General features: G+C 41.3%; 1 protein-coding gene and 1 gene segment (V, D, J or C); one reads left to right on the forward strand and one right to left on the reverse strand.

The window, feature by feature from the left end:
* Positions 1–13,899, forward strand: part of LOC140659407 (T cell receptor beta constant 1-like) — a 47,517-nt gene extending 33,618 nt beyond the window's left edge. The window contains 5 exon segments of the C gene segment in view: positions 6,646–6,698; positions 9,534–9,869; positions 10,243–10,260; positions 11,335–11,441; positions 13,571–13,899. Of these exon segments, the coding sequence occupies positions 6,646–6,698; positions 9,534–9,869; positions 10,243–10,260; positions 11,335–11,441; positions 13,571–13,597 (541 nt within the window).
* Positions 1–16,198, reverse strand: part of LOC140659401 (trypsin I-P1-like) — a 79,606-nt gene that overhangs the window by 21,684 nt on the left and 41,724 nt on the right. The gene's annotated exons all lie outside the window — the stretch shown is intronic.

Consider the following 16,198-nt stretch of genomic DNA (forward strand, 5'->3'; position numbering starts at 1 on the left):
ACAAGAACTGACTCAGAACAGAAATAACAGGTGTGCTGGTTTTGGCTAGGATAGAGTTAATTTTCTTCATAGTAGCTAGAATGGGGCTACGGTTGGATTTGTGCCAAAAACAGTGTTGATAATACAGGGATGAATTCGCTATTGTTGAGCAGTGCTTACACAGGGTCAAGGCCTTTTCTGCTTCGCACAGCACCCCACCAGCGAGTAGGCTGGGGGTGCACAAGAAATTGGGAGGGGACACAGCTGGGACAGCAGACCCCTACTGACCAAAGGGATATCCCACACCATATTATGTCATGCTCAGCATATAAAGTTGGGGGAAGAAGAAGGAAGGCAGGGGACACGTTCAGAGTGATGGCATTTGTCTTCCCAAGTAACCATTACGCATGATGGAGCCTGCTTTCCTGGAGATGGCTGAACACCTGCCTGCCGATGGGAAGTAGTGAATGAATTCCTTGTTTTGCTTTGCTTGTGTGTGCGGCTTTTGCTTTACCTATTAAACTGTCTTTATCTCAACCCACGAGTTTTCTCACTTTTACCCTTCCAATTCTCTCCCCCATCCCACCAGGGGAGAGTGAGCGAGAGGCTGTGTGGTGCTTGCTTGCCGGCTGGGGTTAAACCATGACAACAGGACAGATAACCTTGTGTTAATCATCCAATACAGGTATTGGATTGGGAGCAGAAGATGAACATTTGGGAAACAATATTGTTGTTTAGTGGAACAACTTGGGTGCAAATCAATGGCCTCTAACAAGAAGCCTGAGTAGACAGAGTCTGGAAGAGAAAGGGAATGAAGGGAAGGAAAGAGAGGGAATATACATACATGGGATGGTATAGCATCACTATCTGCATAGGGATGTGTATTGGGTCTGGCAGGGATAGAGTTAACTTTCTGAATAGCAGCCCTCATAGTGCTGTGCTTTGTATTTGTAGCTAGAAAGGTGATAAAACACCAGTGTTTTGGCTACACAGCATCAAAGCTGTCCCTCCAAACCCGCCCCCCCACCCAAGCCCTGCTCCAAAGGCCAGTAGTCTGGGGGTAAGCAAGAGGTTGGGAGGGGACATAGCCAGAACAGCTGACCCAATCTGACCAAAGGGATATTCCATACCATATGACCTCGTCCTCAGCAATAAAAAGCTAAGAGAAAAGAGGAGGAGGGACAACATTTGTTATTAAGGCATTTGTTTTCCGGAGAAACAACTATGTGTTCTGAGGTCCTACTTCCCAGGAAGTGGCTGAACATTGCCTGCTGATGTGAAGTAGAGAATAAATATTTTTGTTTTCTTTTGCTTCTGCACATGACCTTTGCTTTTTATTTATTAAACTGCCTTTATCTTGACTCACGAGTTCTGTTTCATCTTATTTTTTCCCCCTGCCCCCTGGCCTGCTGAGGAGGGAGAGTGATAGAGGGGCTTGGTGGGCACCTGGCAGCAAGCCAAGGTCAACCCACCACAGGATGTGATTTTACACATCCTCTCCTTCCACCACCTTATCTTTTCAGTACACAGATATGTCCTGAAAAGGGGCTGTTGCTTAATTTTAGGGGTTCGTGGTCAAAAGTACTGAATGTTCATGAAACAACTTCCTAGTGTCCCTAAAACAAATCTGTAAAGCTTGGGGTGTCTCTGTAGTTCTGCCTGCTTCTTTGTAGCTGCTTCTTCTGTAAACTCTAAAGAATAATCCAGAACTGATGTAAATTATATGATCATTACTTTCCTGTGAAATTCCCCCACTGAAATGATACCATTGTTAGAAAATACGGCCCTAAATGTCTCTTGCTTGCATATTCTCTCCTTTGCTTTTGTCTGAAGTTTTACACAGCTTAGCCCATGAAGCCTCCTATAAGAGACATAGAAATAAAAATCAAGGAACTGTCTTTCCTCTCTTCTCCCTCTCTTCTCCCTCTCACTCATTTGCATTCATGGCCTACAAGACCTTTCCTTTTGACATGTTACAGATGAACATTAAAGTGGGACAAGACTGGTCTCTGTTGGCATGTCTTGGAAATTGCGTTATGAACACACCTTGAGGAAAAGTTAGCACCACATAGAAACACTCCTTCAAAATTAAATTAGAGGTGATTTGCTTGTTTTTAAATGAAAGACACCATATGGGGGAGAGTCTGTTAGTGACAGTAAGGACACTAATGGAGCTGTAGACTGGAGAAGGAGATGGAATAATCTTAAATGAATTTTAGTAGAATGGTTTTAGACCCTGAATAAACAGTGCTGAGATCAGAGGCAGAGTAAGACCAAGGCAGGCAAATAATATCCCACTATTAGTGTTGTTATTTAGGCAGAGCCAGACAAATAAAATCCTAAATGTAGTTTTAAAAATAATTCAATGTAAACAAAGACAAATGTCTGCAGTCATTCCCATAATTAGTGACTTAAACACACAGTTTTGCTGTTGTAGAAGAGAGGATACTGTAGGAGTACCTGAGATCACCTGTCCAATATCTTGCCTTCTGTAGTCCTATGTCTTGGTGCTAAATGTTTCAGCTTAGTCTATGTTTCTCATTCCTTTCCCTGGGATACTAACAGCTGTTCCCAGCTGAACAGGATGTATCAGAAATTATGGGTTCTTCTGTGATATCTGAAAACAAGGGAAAATAATTTGTGATTTTCCTAGCAGAGTTACCTTGTTTTGAAGGTTTGTTTCCTGTACTTACAATATATTTTTTATACAAAGACAGACTGAAGTGAAACCATTAAAGAGCAATAGGAGCAACATGTTTACTGCAGGTACTGGTCATGTTGCTGACTATGTGTTGACATTTTATGTGAGAAGACTAGGCCAGGATGGGCTGCATATGCCCCAAACCTAAACCGGTTTGTTCACATGTCTGTCTTTCCCTGTATTGCCTCAGTGTGTGCTGGTACACACAGTCTCACTGGCAGAGATCTTTCCCTCTTGGGAGTTACATCATACCTGGACAAACCTATGGGGGAAAAAAATACATTTTTGTGTCTCCATTTAGTTATGTGTAAGGGAGGGAGATAAAAGTATCCTGTTACCCACCCCCTTCAGACAGGTTCCAAAATGAAGGCACGCTCTTTACTCCTAGCCTTTTCATAGTCAGGGTCACAGGCACCTGGGAGAAGCTTGTACTTCTGCTTCCTGTAACAGGACAGTCAGAGGAATACAAACTTAAGAGCTCTGCATCCTAATTCCTTCCCTTTCAGAGCAACTGTGACAAGTGCAGAGCAGACCAAAGAGGATATTCACAGTCAGGCCAGGCTACAAACAGAAACACCAGTCTGTATAAAGCAAATTGCTCTCAATGCAAACCAGTTACTGTGGGCTTGAGGTCTGTTTATCATCCTGGGACAGAATTAAAAAAGGGTGGGAAGGAAAGCAGCATGAACACTGACATGAAGTTACCAAGTGAAAAATAACTGCATTTTAAAAAAGCTAATAAAAGAAAGGGAATATATTACTTTTTTGTCTATAGGAAAAAAATGTTGGGATTATAAATTCAGGGATAATGGATACACTAAGAGGTAATCAGACTATCACACAGAAACAGCAATGGCAAAGGAAGGATGTGGCCTGTGGTTCCCATGGCAATCTTTCATGGTGACTGGGTGAAAAAATGGGAGGGTGGAGCCATGGGTGGGATTGTTTTTGTACGAGGTTGTATCGTTGTGGGGACAAGTGATCCACAATGATACATTCCCCATGAGGCCTTTACAAAAACCCCATATATGCATAAGCCTTGTGGGAGGGTGTGTAAAAGACCGCAACAGAGAATTCTGCAGCACAGCAGGCTTGTTCTGTCTTGTTTTTTCTTGACTGACCTAGTATGCTAGGACTTACTTTCATCATCTGAGAACTGAGCCTGCCCTCTCTGGAAAACAAGCCAGGAGATTCTGAGACATTGAAATAATTTTCAGCAAACCAGACTGACTGCAGAGGCACCTAAAACCTATAAGATCATGTGAAGCAGAGAATTAGTATTTTTTTCTGATGCAATACTGTTTGCAATAGACCACAAAATGGTTCTTTAGTAATCTGATAAAAGTGTTAGAAAAAGAATTCTGACATGTAGCAGGTATCTCTCAGAGGCACTATATAACATGTTGGGGTTTTCTCTCTTAAATAAGCCTCAGCGTCCACTGACTGATTCATGCCTGTGAGCACAAAGGTTTTCTCTAATCCTTCTCCACACTGTCTCACTGCAGTTCTTCCTAATGGATATCAAGGGTTTGCCCGAGACCAGCCAACTGATTCTTCTGGACTCTTCTTGTGTGGATTACTTTTAACCCATCAGAAAATTGAATGGGATCCTGAAAGACTATTCAAGATGGCTGGCCTGCCATTGAAGGGAAACCAAAATGGATTTGTTCTAGTTCAGTGCCACAAAGGCAAACCACCTATATGAAAAGGTATGAGACTATGACAACTGCAAAGCAAATATTATTTGATTATTAACTCCACAAGTTACAGAAAGGAAGGCTTCACAATGCATAGAGTACAAGACTGACAGTAAGGAAGCTCTAGTTGTAAAGGAATTATATTTCTAGACAATGACAGCCTCTACCACTTTGTGTACATCTGCATGGTTTCTATGTCTGTAAAACAAGAATAGCAGGTAATATCAATGAGATAACATGGAGATTAGAGAAAGTTGTAAAACAACTTGAGGTGAAATGTAGACAATAAAAATAAGTATCAAAAACCTGTGAAATGCTTTTATAAATGCTACAGATTATACAATGGGACTTCAAGCTGGTTTTCTGCCAAAGCCTTTCAGACAGAGATTGAGGGACCTTTGGGTTTCCAGATACAGTAAACATTGCTTAAACTTCTGCTTACTAAAGTCAACTGCAGCGCATCCCTTTTCTTAGCTTATGATACAACACTTTGTCACCGTGGCCACCAATAAACTGACTTTCGGCGATGGCACAAAACTTACAGTAATGGGTAAGAAATTTTTGTTTTCTCTTTTAAATCACTTCAAATCCCCGGTCTTCTCTTTAGAGAACTTCACTTCAACCTTATTCTCCCTTTCATTATTAAACTGGTGTTTTCCTGATGTGCTAGTAACCCAGTCTACTTTGAAGAATAGACTAAGTTTAGTATTCTAGGACACACATTTCACTGAATGAGTGCATTTTCAGTGAATAAAAAGCTGTCCATAGAAAGAATTAGGATGAGGAATAGATTAAAAAATATATGCATATCATAAATGTATTGTCTTAATAAAGCAGCATCTGCAAAAATCACTATTCCCGAAAAGTATAACTATTCTCCATGATGCTAGTTCTCCTGGGGCTACAGGTGATTAAGGACAAGTCAATGAAAGGCTATCTGTCTGGAAAGAACTGAGTTACAACTACACTTTGGACAGGTCTAGAAAACAAAATCAAGACCCTACAACCTTAAATTACTTTGGATCTTTTCAGGGTAAACTGAAGCATGTGTTATCTCTGATAACTGGGAAAGACGAAGTATACTAGCATTTTTAGTTGACAAAACAGAAGCCACAAATAAATACTAGACTTTATCATAAGCAATGCTAACAGCTCTGCAGCTTTTTAATTCCTTTTTATGGAAAACAACTCTCCACAGCACAGCAAGTTTCCTTCCACTAAACAGGCTCGTCAGGTTGGTGATAAAAAGATCATTTAGGACAACGGGCTTAGTATTTCAGAATAGGTGCTAAAAGGCCACTGAAAACCACAGAAACAGAATATGTGGTTCATTTCAAATAAAAGTAGCTCTCAGGGAACGTTTCTCTCTGGGCCACACTTCTGGATTTGGACTCTCTCCAAATCCAGGGGAAAACAAGGCTGCTTCTAAGACTCTGATAAATGATGGTGATCTCTTCTCGTTGTATTGCTCCTGGAGTCAGATGTATTGATGCCTGGAATGCCACATCATTCCACTGCAGAGTAAAATGATTACAAGTGATAAAATTCAATCTCTATAGGAAAAATTCAGTGATCAGCACATTTTTTGAAATCCAGTGTGAATCTGATGTGCCTGAGCTGATGAAAATCAATACATTGATCCCTCATTGACCATAGTCAATTATGCAGCTAACTTTAATGATCATAGCTAAGAGAACAGAGAGAATAAAAGCAGAGACTTCCTTCCAGGGAAGGAGAAAGGGAGGGATGTTTAGGGACTGCTATAATCGGGATAGTGGACCAGGGTCCTGTGTTATATATTACAAGTAATTTTGTAAGTAAAAAAAAAGACATTTATTTTACAAGAGAAGAATATCCATGATGTTGAAAGGAAATGAGGAAATTATGGAAATGAGGCTGTGTAGTTGAAAATAAGCAAAGAAAGTTACTCTGGCTTATGTCTGTCTGTCATATGGGAAATATTTTCTAATAGCACACCTAGATAAATAGATAAATGTTCTCTAAGGAAATGGTGAAAGCTGCAACAACCGATTCACCTAAGCCTGAAGAAAAAGGGCTCTGGAAGAGGTATTTCTGAGATTTATCTCACCTGGTTAGACACACAGATGTGGTAGTGTTCCCTTACAGACCTTTCTTTTTTTTTAGAGGACCATAAATTAAGGTACTTTGTGTTTCTTCTTTTGCTGGTACCGCATGAGCGGAGGGTTAGTCCACAGGTTTGGCTCAGAGGACTGAGAGTAGAGAGGTTTTCCTGCAGCTGCAAAACAGTGTGAATAATGAAAGACTGTACTTTGGCAGTGGGACAAAACTCACAGTCCTAGGTAAGACCGAAGTCCGTGATATATGTGATACTGGTTTAAGGGACAAGAGCATTCTTAATTAGCAGCAGAATAATGATAATTTTTCATACAGCCATGAGGACAGGATTAATGCTTTATTGGTTGGTTATTAAAATTAGATGTGCTAATATGGAAGTGTAGGATTTGCAGGCACGAATTTTGAGATCCGCGTGTCTGTTTACTCTGTCTTCCCTTACTGGGAACTTCATGAAGGGAGAAAGGAAGAAAAAATTTTGTTTCCTCCCATTCTCCAATAAAATATTATAGAGGTTGGGAATGAAAGACCTTTCTTCAGTCTGCAAGTTTTTGCAGTTCATCTATGTAACAATCAAAAGCAACATTTCAGAGGTAGAGTCTGGATTCTTGTGTCTGCTGAATCAGGCAGGGAAAGGTAGTCTTGCTGGTACTTTGCTCCCCTCTCCATAGATGGTGGGCAGGCTGCCTAAAGTTGCTTTGAGACACTGGCTTCCTCTAACAGTCCTTTTCATGACTTCTAATTCTCAAAAAGGTCTATATTCTTTTTCTCTCAGTGCACTTTTCTCCTCTATTCTTTCTCTTTTTCCCCATTTGCTTTCTCTGCCTTCTCCCCTCCCAGGAAAGGATTTAACATTGCCTACATCAAGGCATTTTCGAATCATAGGGCAAAATAACCTTTTCCATCTGGTACTGCCACATCTGATAGCAAACTGTAGAAACACACATTGGTGCGTGCTCCTTTAAACGAGGTAAGGAGCTCCTTTAAATTGGTGCTCCTTACCATTTTAAGGAACCGAGTGGCTGGCAAGAAGAGCATAATGACACTGTGGGTTATAGTCTGATCGTGTACAGCTGTGCTTTTTAATTGCACTACTTACCTTTGGATTTGTCACTGTGCTCAGAGTTATAGGTAAGCAGCTGTGATTAACCCAAGTGCTCAATGTGGAGGACACTTGAAAATTTCCCTTGCATTAATGATATGCAGCATATACACAGATGATTTTAAAATGAGATTAGGAGTGAAAGATAACAAGAAATCATGAAAATGACCTTCCCATGATGGGAATGGAAGAACTGTGATACTTTTTCTCTTAGGTGGGTGAAGAATGTGTGACAGGGAATGCATGAGTTTATGCACGGAAGTGATTAAGCATTGTGCCAGTGTCTGCCATGAACACTGTGGAAGATCAGAACAGAATGGGCTGTTGATAACACTTTTTTCTGATTGCCTCTGCTCTTGCTTGTACCAGTCTCCTTATTCCATTTCAAGCATGCTAATTTTCTAGCTTTCTTTGTCTTTCCAGTAGTTTTATCATTCTTTCTGTCTGCCTTTTTCATCTGCCTTCCTCTTTATCTTTTTTTGGTTTAGTCTGTTAAATCTCTCTCATTTTTCTTTTGTGTCCTCCCTATCTCTTTCCATGTCTTCACTCATTAGCCATTTAGGCTATAAGCCAATGAACTTATGTCAGAGCTACTTTTAGGAAAAAAAAAGGAAAAAAATTCATAAAGCCAAGTACTAGAAGGGAACAGTAAAAGTGATCAACCTATCCTCATGTCCACTGGAAGGAAAGCAGAGCAGTGCCAAACCTTCTAGGGAGTTATCTCCATTACTATCTAGTTACCTCTTCTGAAGTCTGTACAAGCTCACATGTTTTCACAGAAGCACCCCAAGGATCTTTGTAGAGTAAGCACTGACAATCATGATTAAGGCTAACAGTTGAAAGCAAACACTAGGGCTTAGGCGTCAAGATCTATGCAAGATAAAAGTTTCTGCTAATTCTGCTAATTTTCACCACTCTGGGAAGGAGGGAGTGATCAGGAAGAACATCTACAATTTATAGTGCCTTCATACTGAAAAAAAGTAGAAGTTTTCTCTTTGGCTCCATAGTACTCTCTGCATTTCTGTTTCCATGTGCACTCTGCAGACCTGGTGGGTTTATCACGCTAGATGAGTAAAAAAGGCACTCTAATAAAGTATACGGGAAAAAAAAAAGGTGGCTTTTACGGTCACTGCCTAGCTTCTGAGTAACATTCCATTGTTGCACTGTGCATCCTTTTGACTGTAGAAGTCCGTTGTCTTTAGTCTTATATGTAGGTACTAAACACTTTAGGACAGGGGACATCTTTTGGTTTGGGAGTGTATAGAATCTTGCATAATTTGGGGAAGGTGTGTAGTCTAGGATGAGGGCTTCTCACACCTAGGATAACCTAAATAATAAATAACATAAAGAACTATTTCATAGTCTTAAAAAAGGGTGGCAAGTTAAGGCCTAAAGCAAAACTTGTCCCAGACAGATTCAGGTTACCTACCTAAAGTGTTCCTCACTTTGGTGAGCAAGATTAGCTCCTTCCTTTCAAGTCATCTCTTAGATGGGGGTGTCCAAGTAGGGTATTACATGGCAATATAATTCTGAACACTGCAATAACCATCATGTCTTACTACACCTCCGGGAATGTAACGCAGTCAGTTGAAGATGCTTGTGCCTTATAACACAGACTCTTATCTATTAGTACGATATCACAAATACAGGCCTTGTAGCGGAACTGGGTACTTTTTTGCCTGTTTGCTCAGCTTGTTTTCAGCTTTCCTATTCTTCTGACAGAGACAATACCAGAAATTCAAACATTCATGCATTTCTGTAGCCAAACCTTTTATGTTTCTGTGTAACGAGTGAAGACAAATGCTTTCAATCTATCTAATAGATATTAATAGTCTGATAGACAGTTGTTAAAAGGCCAGATATATTCAGGAGTCACACAGTACAAATACAGTACAATTTTAAGGGGTTTCTGATTGAAGACAGTAATGGAGACTCTGGGCCATATTGCTTTCTGTTTCAGGGAAGAACAGTGAAATCATACCTCCAGCTGTGGCCATCTTTTCGCCATCAAAGCAAGAGATCCAACAGAAGAGCAAGGCCACACTGGTATGCCTGGCCTCTGGTTTCTACCCTGACCACCTGAATCTGGTCTGGAAGGTCAATGGTGCTAAGAGGACAGAAGGGGTGGGGACAGATGAGTTTTCCACACAGAATGGGCTTACCTACTCATTGACCAGCCGACTGAGGATCTCAGCCCAGGAATGGTTCAACCCTTTGAATCGTTTTGAGTGTGTTGCCAATTTTTTTAAGAATGGAACAGTGGAATCGATACACAAATTAATGTACGGTGATGCTGGTGAGTAAAAAATGTCTATCACCATGCTGTACAAACTAGAAATCACAAATCAAAAGGGTGTGGGTTATGATCTGAAACACATCTATATACAACTTCTATACAGGTTGTTGTTATGGCACAAATATATATGTAAATATGTAGGTATTTGCATATGTCTCTTCATATTCCTGGGCCTCTGTATCTACATTATCATTATATATCTATAGTTTTTCAAAAATTTCTTCAGATTTTCACTGGGAAATCTCTGTAGTATAGTAAAATATATAGTATAGTAAAATGAATCAGGCAGTATATTGTAAAGTGAAACTTCTAAAATTTGTGTTCTGTTTACATTGAAGAGAAACATGACTTTCAGTTCATTTTTGTCTTTCAGGTTGTGCAGTCACAGAAGGTATGTGTGTCTTCTCACAGGCAAATATCTGTATGTATTTTAATTCCAGATTTACTGACACTAAGTGCAAGGTGTGTGAGATTTCTACTACAAGAATAACTTGTACTTCCTCATCTAAGTGGTTTGTATGTTAGATTTAAAAAAAAAAAGAAAGAAAAAAAGACTTCGGGAGGGTTGTATGTGCATGCTGTATGTAGCTGGTTTTTAGCTCTTCTTTATGATTCCCTTTCAAAATAACAGAAGAATTTGTGCAACCTTCTTATACAGTGTAATTTGCACTTTTTATCATCTCCTCCAGTCCTTAACACTGCCTTCTGCTTGCTCAGCCATGAAAGAAAAAAATCATGCTTAGCCAAGTGATTATGACATCAAGATTCAGAATCCGGAATTCTGAATATTTATTAGTATTAAATTCAGAATACTTCTCACTACAAGTCATGTTCCCCTCCAAACTGTGAGGATACCTATATTAAAAATTATGTTCCTTCCCTTTATGTATACATACTTACACACCCTTGTTTTTCACCAACTTCTTCAATGCTTCAGGAATCTTAAGGCTGAACCAAGGTCAGGCTGGTGTCTCAATACTACTGCAATTCCTTAAGAGTGAAAAATCTATAAGAATAGAAGTTCTAGATACCATGTTATTCTGGGCTATGTAAAATTTCCTTGATATATCATCAGCACTCACAAGGCCACTGACAATAACGACTGAAAAAAATTCATATCTTGTGATTCAGCTTAATTTGAGTTCCTAAGAGGGGATTCACATGAATAGCCTACTTTTTCAGTAGGTGTGGCAACACAATGGTTAAACATTCCCAGTCAGGACATACTTCCTTAACATAAAGCCAATCTCTGCTTTCCCAGACTTGCTTTCTCTTTTGCTTCTTTGAATCACAGTGTTCTTTTCCATAACCTGCTATCTCATGTCAACAGAGCCATTCATTTGGCTCTAGTTCCTTTGTTTCACTTAGCTGAAGATTTCAAGGGTTTTTATTTGATTAAAGCTACATTAGATCTAGTCTGTCATGATGATGGTAATTCAATACACAAATTATGTTTGATTTGCAGATTCCTACTTGCGGTATGGAAATTCTCTGAAGCTCACGTACCTCATTCTCTGTGGCAAAGCCTTGCTCTATGCAGTTTTGGTGAGCAGTCTTGTGTGGACAGCCAAGGTAGGCTACTGTGCCACTTGAAGGTTGAGCTTACTCACTAGTACAAGGATCGGTGGATACAGACTAAATCTGTTCTCAGCTGTGGGGTTGTTCTCCATATGCTCTGCTAGGCTTTGTGCAGGCAAGTTTGAAAAATCACAAGTGAAGAGTTTTCTATTGTTGTTTTTCCAGAACTCAAATAAAATCAATGCTATCTAGCAGAGAAATTCCTTCTGAAAATACTCTTTAAACACATGGAAAAAGATAAGCATTAAGGGCAACTTCTGCAGAAAGTAAAGGAGGGAAATATCAGCTATATCATACTTTTCTGTAAGCATTGAAAGGGATTCATGCCTGCAGTGAAAGTAATAAGCAGGGTTTTTGAGGAGGTACATGGGATAAATCTGAACAAAGATTTACAAAGAACAATAGGATAAGTCTGAACAAATGGGACAAGCTTAACTAAACTACCAGAAAATACTTTTTATCAGTAAGTTTCTCATATGGCTGAAAGATATTCCCAGTGAGAGTAGTGGAAGCCTCAGCACTTGTTCCTAAAGGAAGTCCTAAAGCAGGACTGGGAGATGTATTTGAAAAGTGACCTGGTAGAGTTGACGGTGAGTATGAATACAATCTCAATTATGTTTTTGTGTCCTTTTTCAAGGATACTAGAGGGAGTAGGCTTGTACTTTACTGGATCACAATCATAGAATCATAGAATGGTTTGGATTGGAAGGGACCTTTAAAGATCATCTGGTCCAACACCCCTGCCATGGGCAGGGACGACTTTCACTAGGTCAGCTTGCTCAAAGCCCCGTCCAACCTTGACCACTTCCAGGGATGGGGCATCCACAACTTCTCTGGGCAACCTATTCCAGTGTCTCATCACCCTCATCGTAAAAAATTTCTTCCTTATATCTAATCTAAAGATACCCTGTATCAGTTTAAAACCATTGTCCCTAGTCCTGTCACTACAGGCCTTGGTAAAAAGTCTCTGCCTATCTTTCTTATAAGCCCCTTTGTATATTGAAAGGCTGGAAGAAGGTCTCCCCAGAGGCTTCTCTTCTCCAGGCAACCCCGACTCTCTCAGCCTTCATAGGAGAGGTGTTCCATCCCTCTGATAATTTTTGTGGCCCTCCTCTGGACCCGCTCTAACAGGTCCATGTCTCTCTTGGACTAGGGACTCCAGAGCTGGATGCAGTACTCCAGGTGGGGTCTCACCAGAGTGGAGTAGAGGGGCAGAATCACCTCCCTTGACCTGCTGGCCATGCTTCTTTTGATGCAGCCCAGGATACAATTAGCTGTCTGGGCTGCAAGTGCACATTGCCAACTGACATACAATTTTTCATCCACCAGTATCCCCAAGTCCTTCGCCACAGGGCTGTTCTCAATCCATTCATCCCCCAGCCTGTACTGATCCTGGTCATTGCCCCAACCCAGGTGCAGGACCTTGCACATGGCCTTGTTGAACTTGATGATATTCACATGGGCCCACTTCTCAAGCCTGTCCAGGTTCTTCTGGATGGCATCCCTTCCCTCAAGCATATCAGCTGCACCACTCAGCTTGGTGTCATCTGCAAACTTGATGAGGGTGCACTCAATCCCACTATCAATGACACATTAATGAAGGTATTAAATGGTATCAGTCCCAGTATGGACCCTTGTGGGAAACCACTCGTTACTGGTTTCCACTTGGACATTGAGCCATTGACTGTAACTCTTTGGGCACAGTCATCCAGCCAATTCCTTACCCATGTAACAGTCCATCCATTAAACCCATATCTCTCCAATTTAGCAGCAAGAATGTTGTGGGGGACTGTATCAAAGGCCTTGCAGAAGTTCAGGTAGCTCTTCCTTTGTCCACTGATGCAGTCACTCCATTATAGAAGGCCACCAGATTAGTCATCTAACACATGAAGTAAAGATATTAGTTCAGTATGTAAGTAAATAATTTGTACCAGTTAAGACACTTCCTTGGTACAAAAAGGGAGAAAGCATGGAGATACAACATGGTCATTTCTGTTAATGCCCTCAGGAGACATAACAGTTGGGACACTGATAAATATATGGTCTGTTATTTCCTAGATTATTGTATTTGTTCCTTTTGCTTGTTTTTTTTTATTTGTTTATTCTGTTTTGTTTTCAATTAGGCTGGTGGCAAGTTGTATAGAGAATAACTGAAGAGTCCTCTTCATCACATCAGCAGGAACACAGCAAATTACACTTTCTACCTTTCCATAGCAAAGGATCTATGCTTCTGTCTAAGAACTTCTGAATATTATTTCTTGGTGGTTCTCTGTCCTCCTCCTGTTCCTTTCACTTTGTTGTAATCACTGCTGGGTTTTCTCTGTACTTCCATATCATATTGTATCATATCATATCATATCGTATAGTATATTTCGTATATTTACTATATATAGATATATTTAGTATATATCCTATCGTATAGTATATCGTATATTTAAAACTAACACCTTCTAAATGCTCAGAGGCTGAGAACCCAGCTCCTTGAATTAGGAATAAAGTTTTATCTTCTTTTCCATTCAAGAAGCATGAGTTGTTGTTTTTTAATTTGGTCTTTTGTAGCAATAATGTCCTACAACACAACTTCCAGTGATGTGTAGTATCATAAGGCAGTCGCATTAAAGAACATTCACTGACAATCCTTATAGGAATAGCTTATCTGTTATGAGAACAATAGAAGGCTCATCCACACTTACACTGTGTACCAACAGCTGGAGGGGGGCTGCAGGCTTCAGAGGATTACACACTCCAGTACCAGCAGCTGGGGCAGTGAGCATCCAGGCCCAGCTAGCAAGCAGGCTGCATGTCTAAGGCTAGTTTCTGGGAGATCCATAGCGTGTAAGTGTGGATCCCAGCGTGTGTGTGGGTGTGTGAGGTAACGGGAGGACCAGGGAGTTCAGGGCCAGTTGCTGGGTAGACTGAGTGTCTAAGGCTAGTTACTGGGATCCAGCAAGTGTGTGTGTGCACGCACGTGCACGAAGGAGCGCATGAGAGTTTGTATCTGTGAGTGAGTGGGTCTATACCAGGAAGTGGCGTCGGGCTGCAGGCCTCAGGGGCTCATACATCCAGGTCTGTTAGTGCCATCTGTGTTTGCATGAGTGTTTCTGTCTGAAGCCCCTCATCATTCTATAGGTTTGGCTTCTATTCCTTTCACCTGGAGACTACTATGAGGAGAAACTGTATGAATATGTGTAGGCATTATTGGTTATGTATATACTGCTGAGAAACATGACAAGAAGCAGCAAGGGCCAGTGGGGAAGGCAACCCAGGAACCAAGGGTGACCACAGATCAAGCAGTACATTCACTAACCAGGGCACAGTGCCACAGCACCTGAACACAGCAAGCAGAGTAGGGTGCAGGGTCCATCAACAGTCCCAAGCAAGGCAAGCAATGAACCAGGTCCAGTATATATTTAGGAAGCCCATTTAGGAGCAAAAGAAGACTGGACTGGACTGTAGTCCAGACACAGGACTGGAAAGAAGGCTACAATGCAGATTCACAGAATCACAGAATAGTTGAAGTTGGAAGAGACCTCTGGAGGTCCTCTTGTCCACCCAGCCTGCTTAAGCAGGGCCACCCAGAGCCAGTTGGCCAGGACCCCGGTGGCTTTAATTATCTCCAAGGATGGAGACTCCACAAGCTCTCTGGATAATCTGCTCCAGTCTTTAGTCACCCTCACAGTAAAAAAGTGTTTCCTTGTATTCAGAGGGAACCTCCTGCATTTCAGTTTTTGCCTATTGCCTCTGGGCCTTTCACTGGGTACCACTGAAAGAGCCTGGCTCTGTCCTCTTTGCATCTTCCCTTCGAGTATTTGTGCACATTAATAAGATCCCTGCAATCCTCCTCTCCAGGCTGAACAGTCCCAGCTCTCTCAGCCTCTCCTCATAGGAGAGATGCTCCAGTCCCTTAATCATCTTTGTGGCCCTTTGCTGGATTCTCTCCAGTATATCCATGTCTCTCTTGTAGTGAAGAGCCCAGAACTGGACACAGTACTCCAGGTGTGGCCTTAGTGCTGAATAAAGGGGAAGGATCACCTCTCTCGACCTGCTGGCAACACTCCTCCTAATGCAGCCCAGCATACGATTAGCTTGCTTTGCCACAAGGGCACATTGCTGGCACGCGGACTCATGGTTCAGTCTATCCAAGATACAGGACCAAAGACATGACTGGAGACAAGCTACAATTTGCATATGAGGGGTCCATCCAGAAGACAAGCTACCTACAACATAGGTACAAGATCCATTCAGGAGGAAGGATCAGAGACAGGGCTGGATACAGGTACACCTACAACATACATCAGGGAAGAATTGAAGGCCTGGGTCTAAACTTAGATGGAGATCCTGGGCCCATGGGCACAGGGTGGAGGTCCGTGATGAGGGCAGTCAGGGACATCAGTCCCTGGGATTGTCTCCCAGAATGACACATCTCCTTCCTGGGTTTTTCACATGGGATTTTCATATTGCTCCCTCCCATTTTTGTTATGGGCAGTGGTATATTTTGAGATAGTCTCTGTAGTATTGTGATACATATTCAGCAGTTTGGTCCTGGGACTCAGGTAACAATACTAGGTAAGGAAAAGAAGCCTACACTTTTAACAAATACATGGAATGGGAAAATTTTTTTAAGACAAAAAGAAATCTTTTGTATGAAAACTGGGCAAGAAGGAAGTCAGGGGAAATAGGTGCAGGATGGGTGAGTTCCAGAAACTCAACTCTTCTTTAGCACAGCTTAGTGATGGCAGAAAGGGGAGAGA

This window comes from Ciconia boyciana, chromosome 1 (assembly GCF_034638445.1).
Source record: "Ciconia boyciana chromosome 1, ASM3463844v1, whole genome shotgun sequence".
NCBI classification, from domain to species: domain Eukaryota; kingdom Metazoa; phylum Chordata; class Aves; order Ciconiiformes; family Ciconiidae; genus Ciconia; species Ciconia boyciana.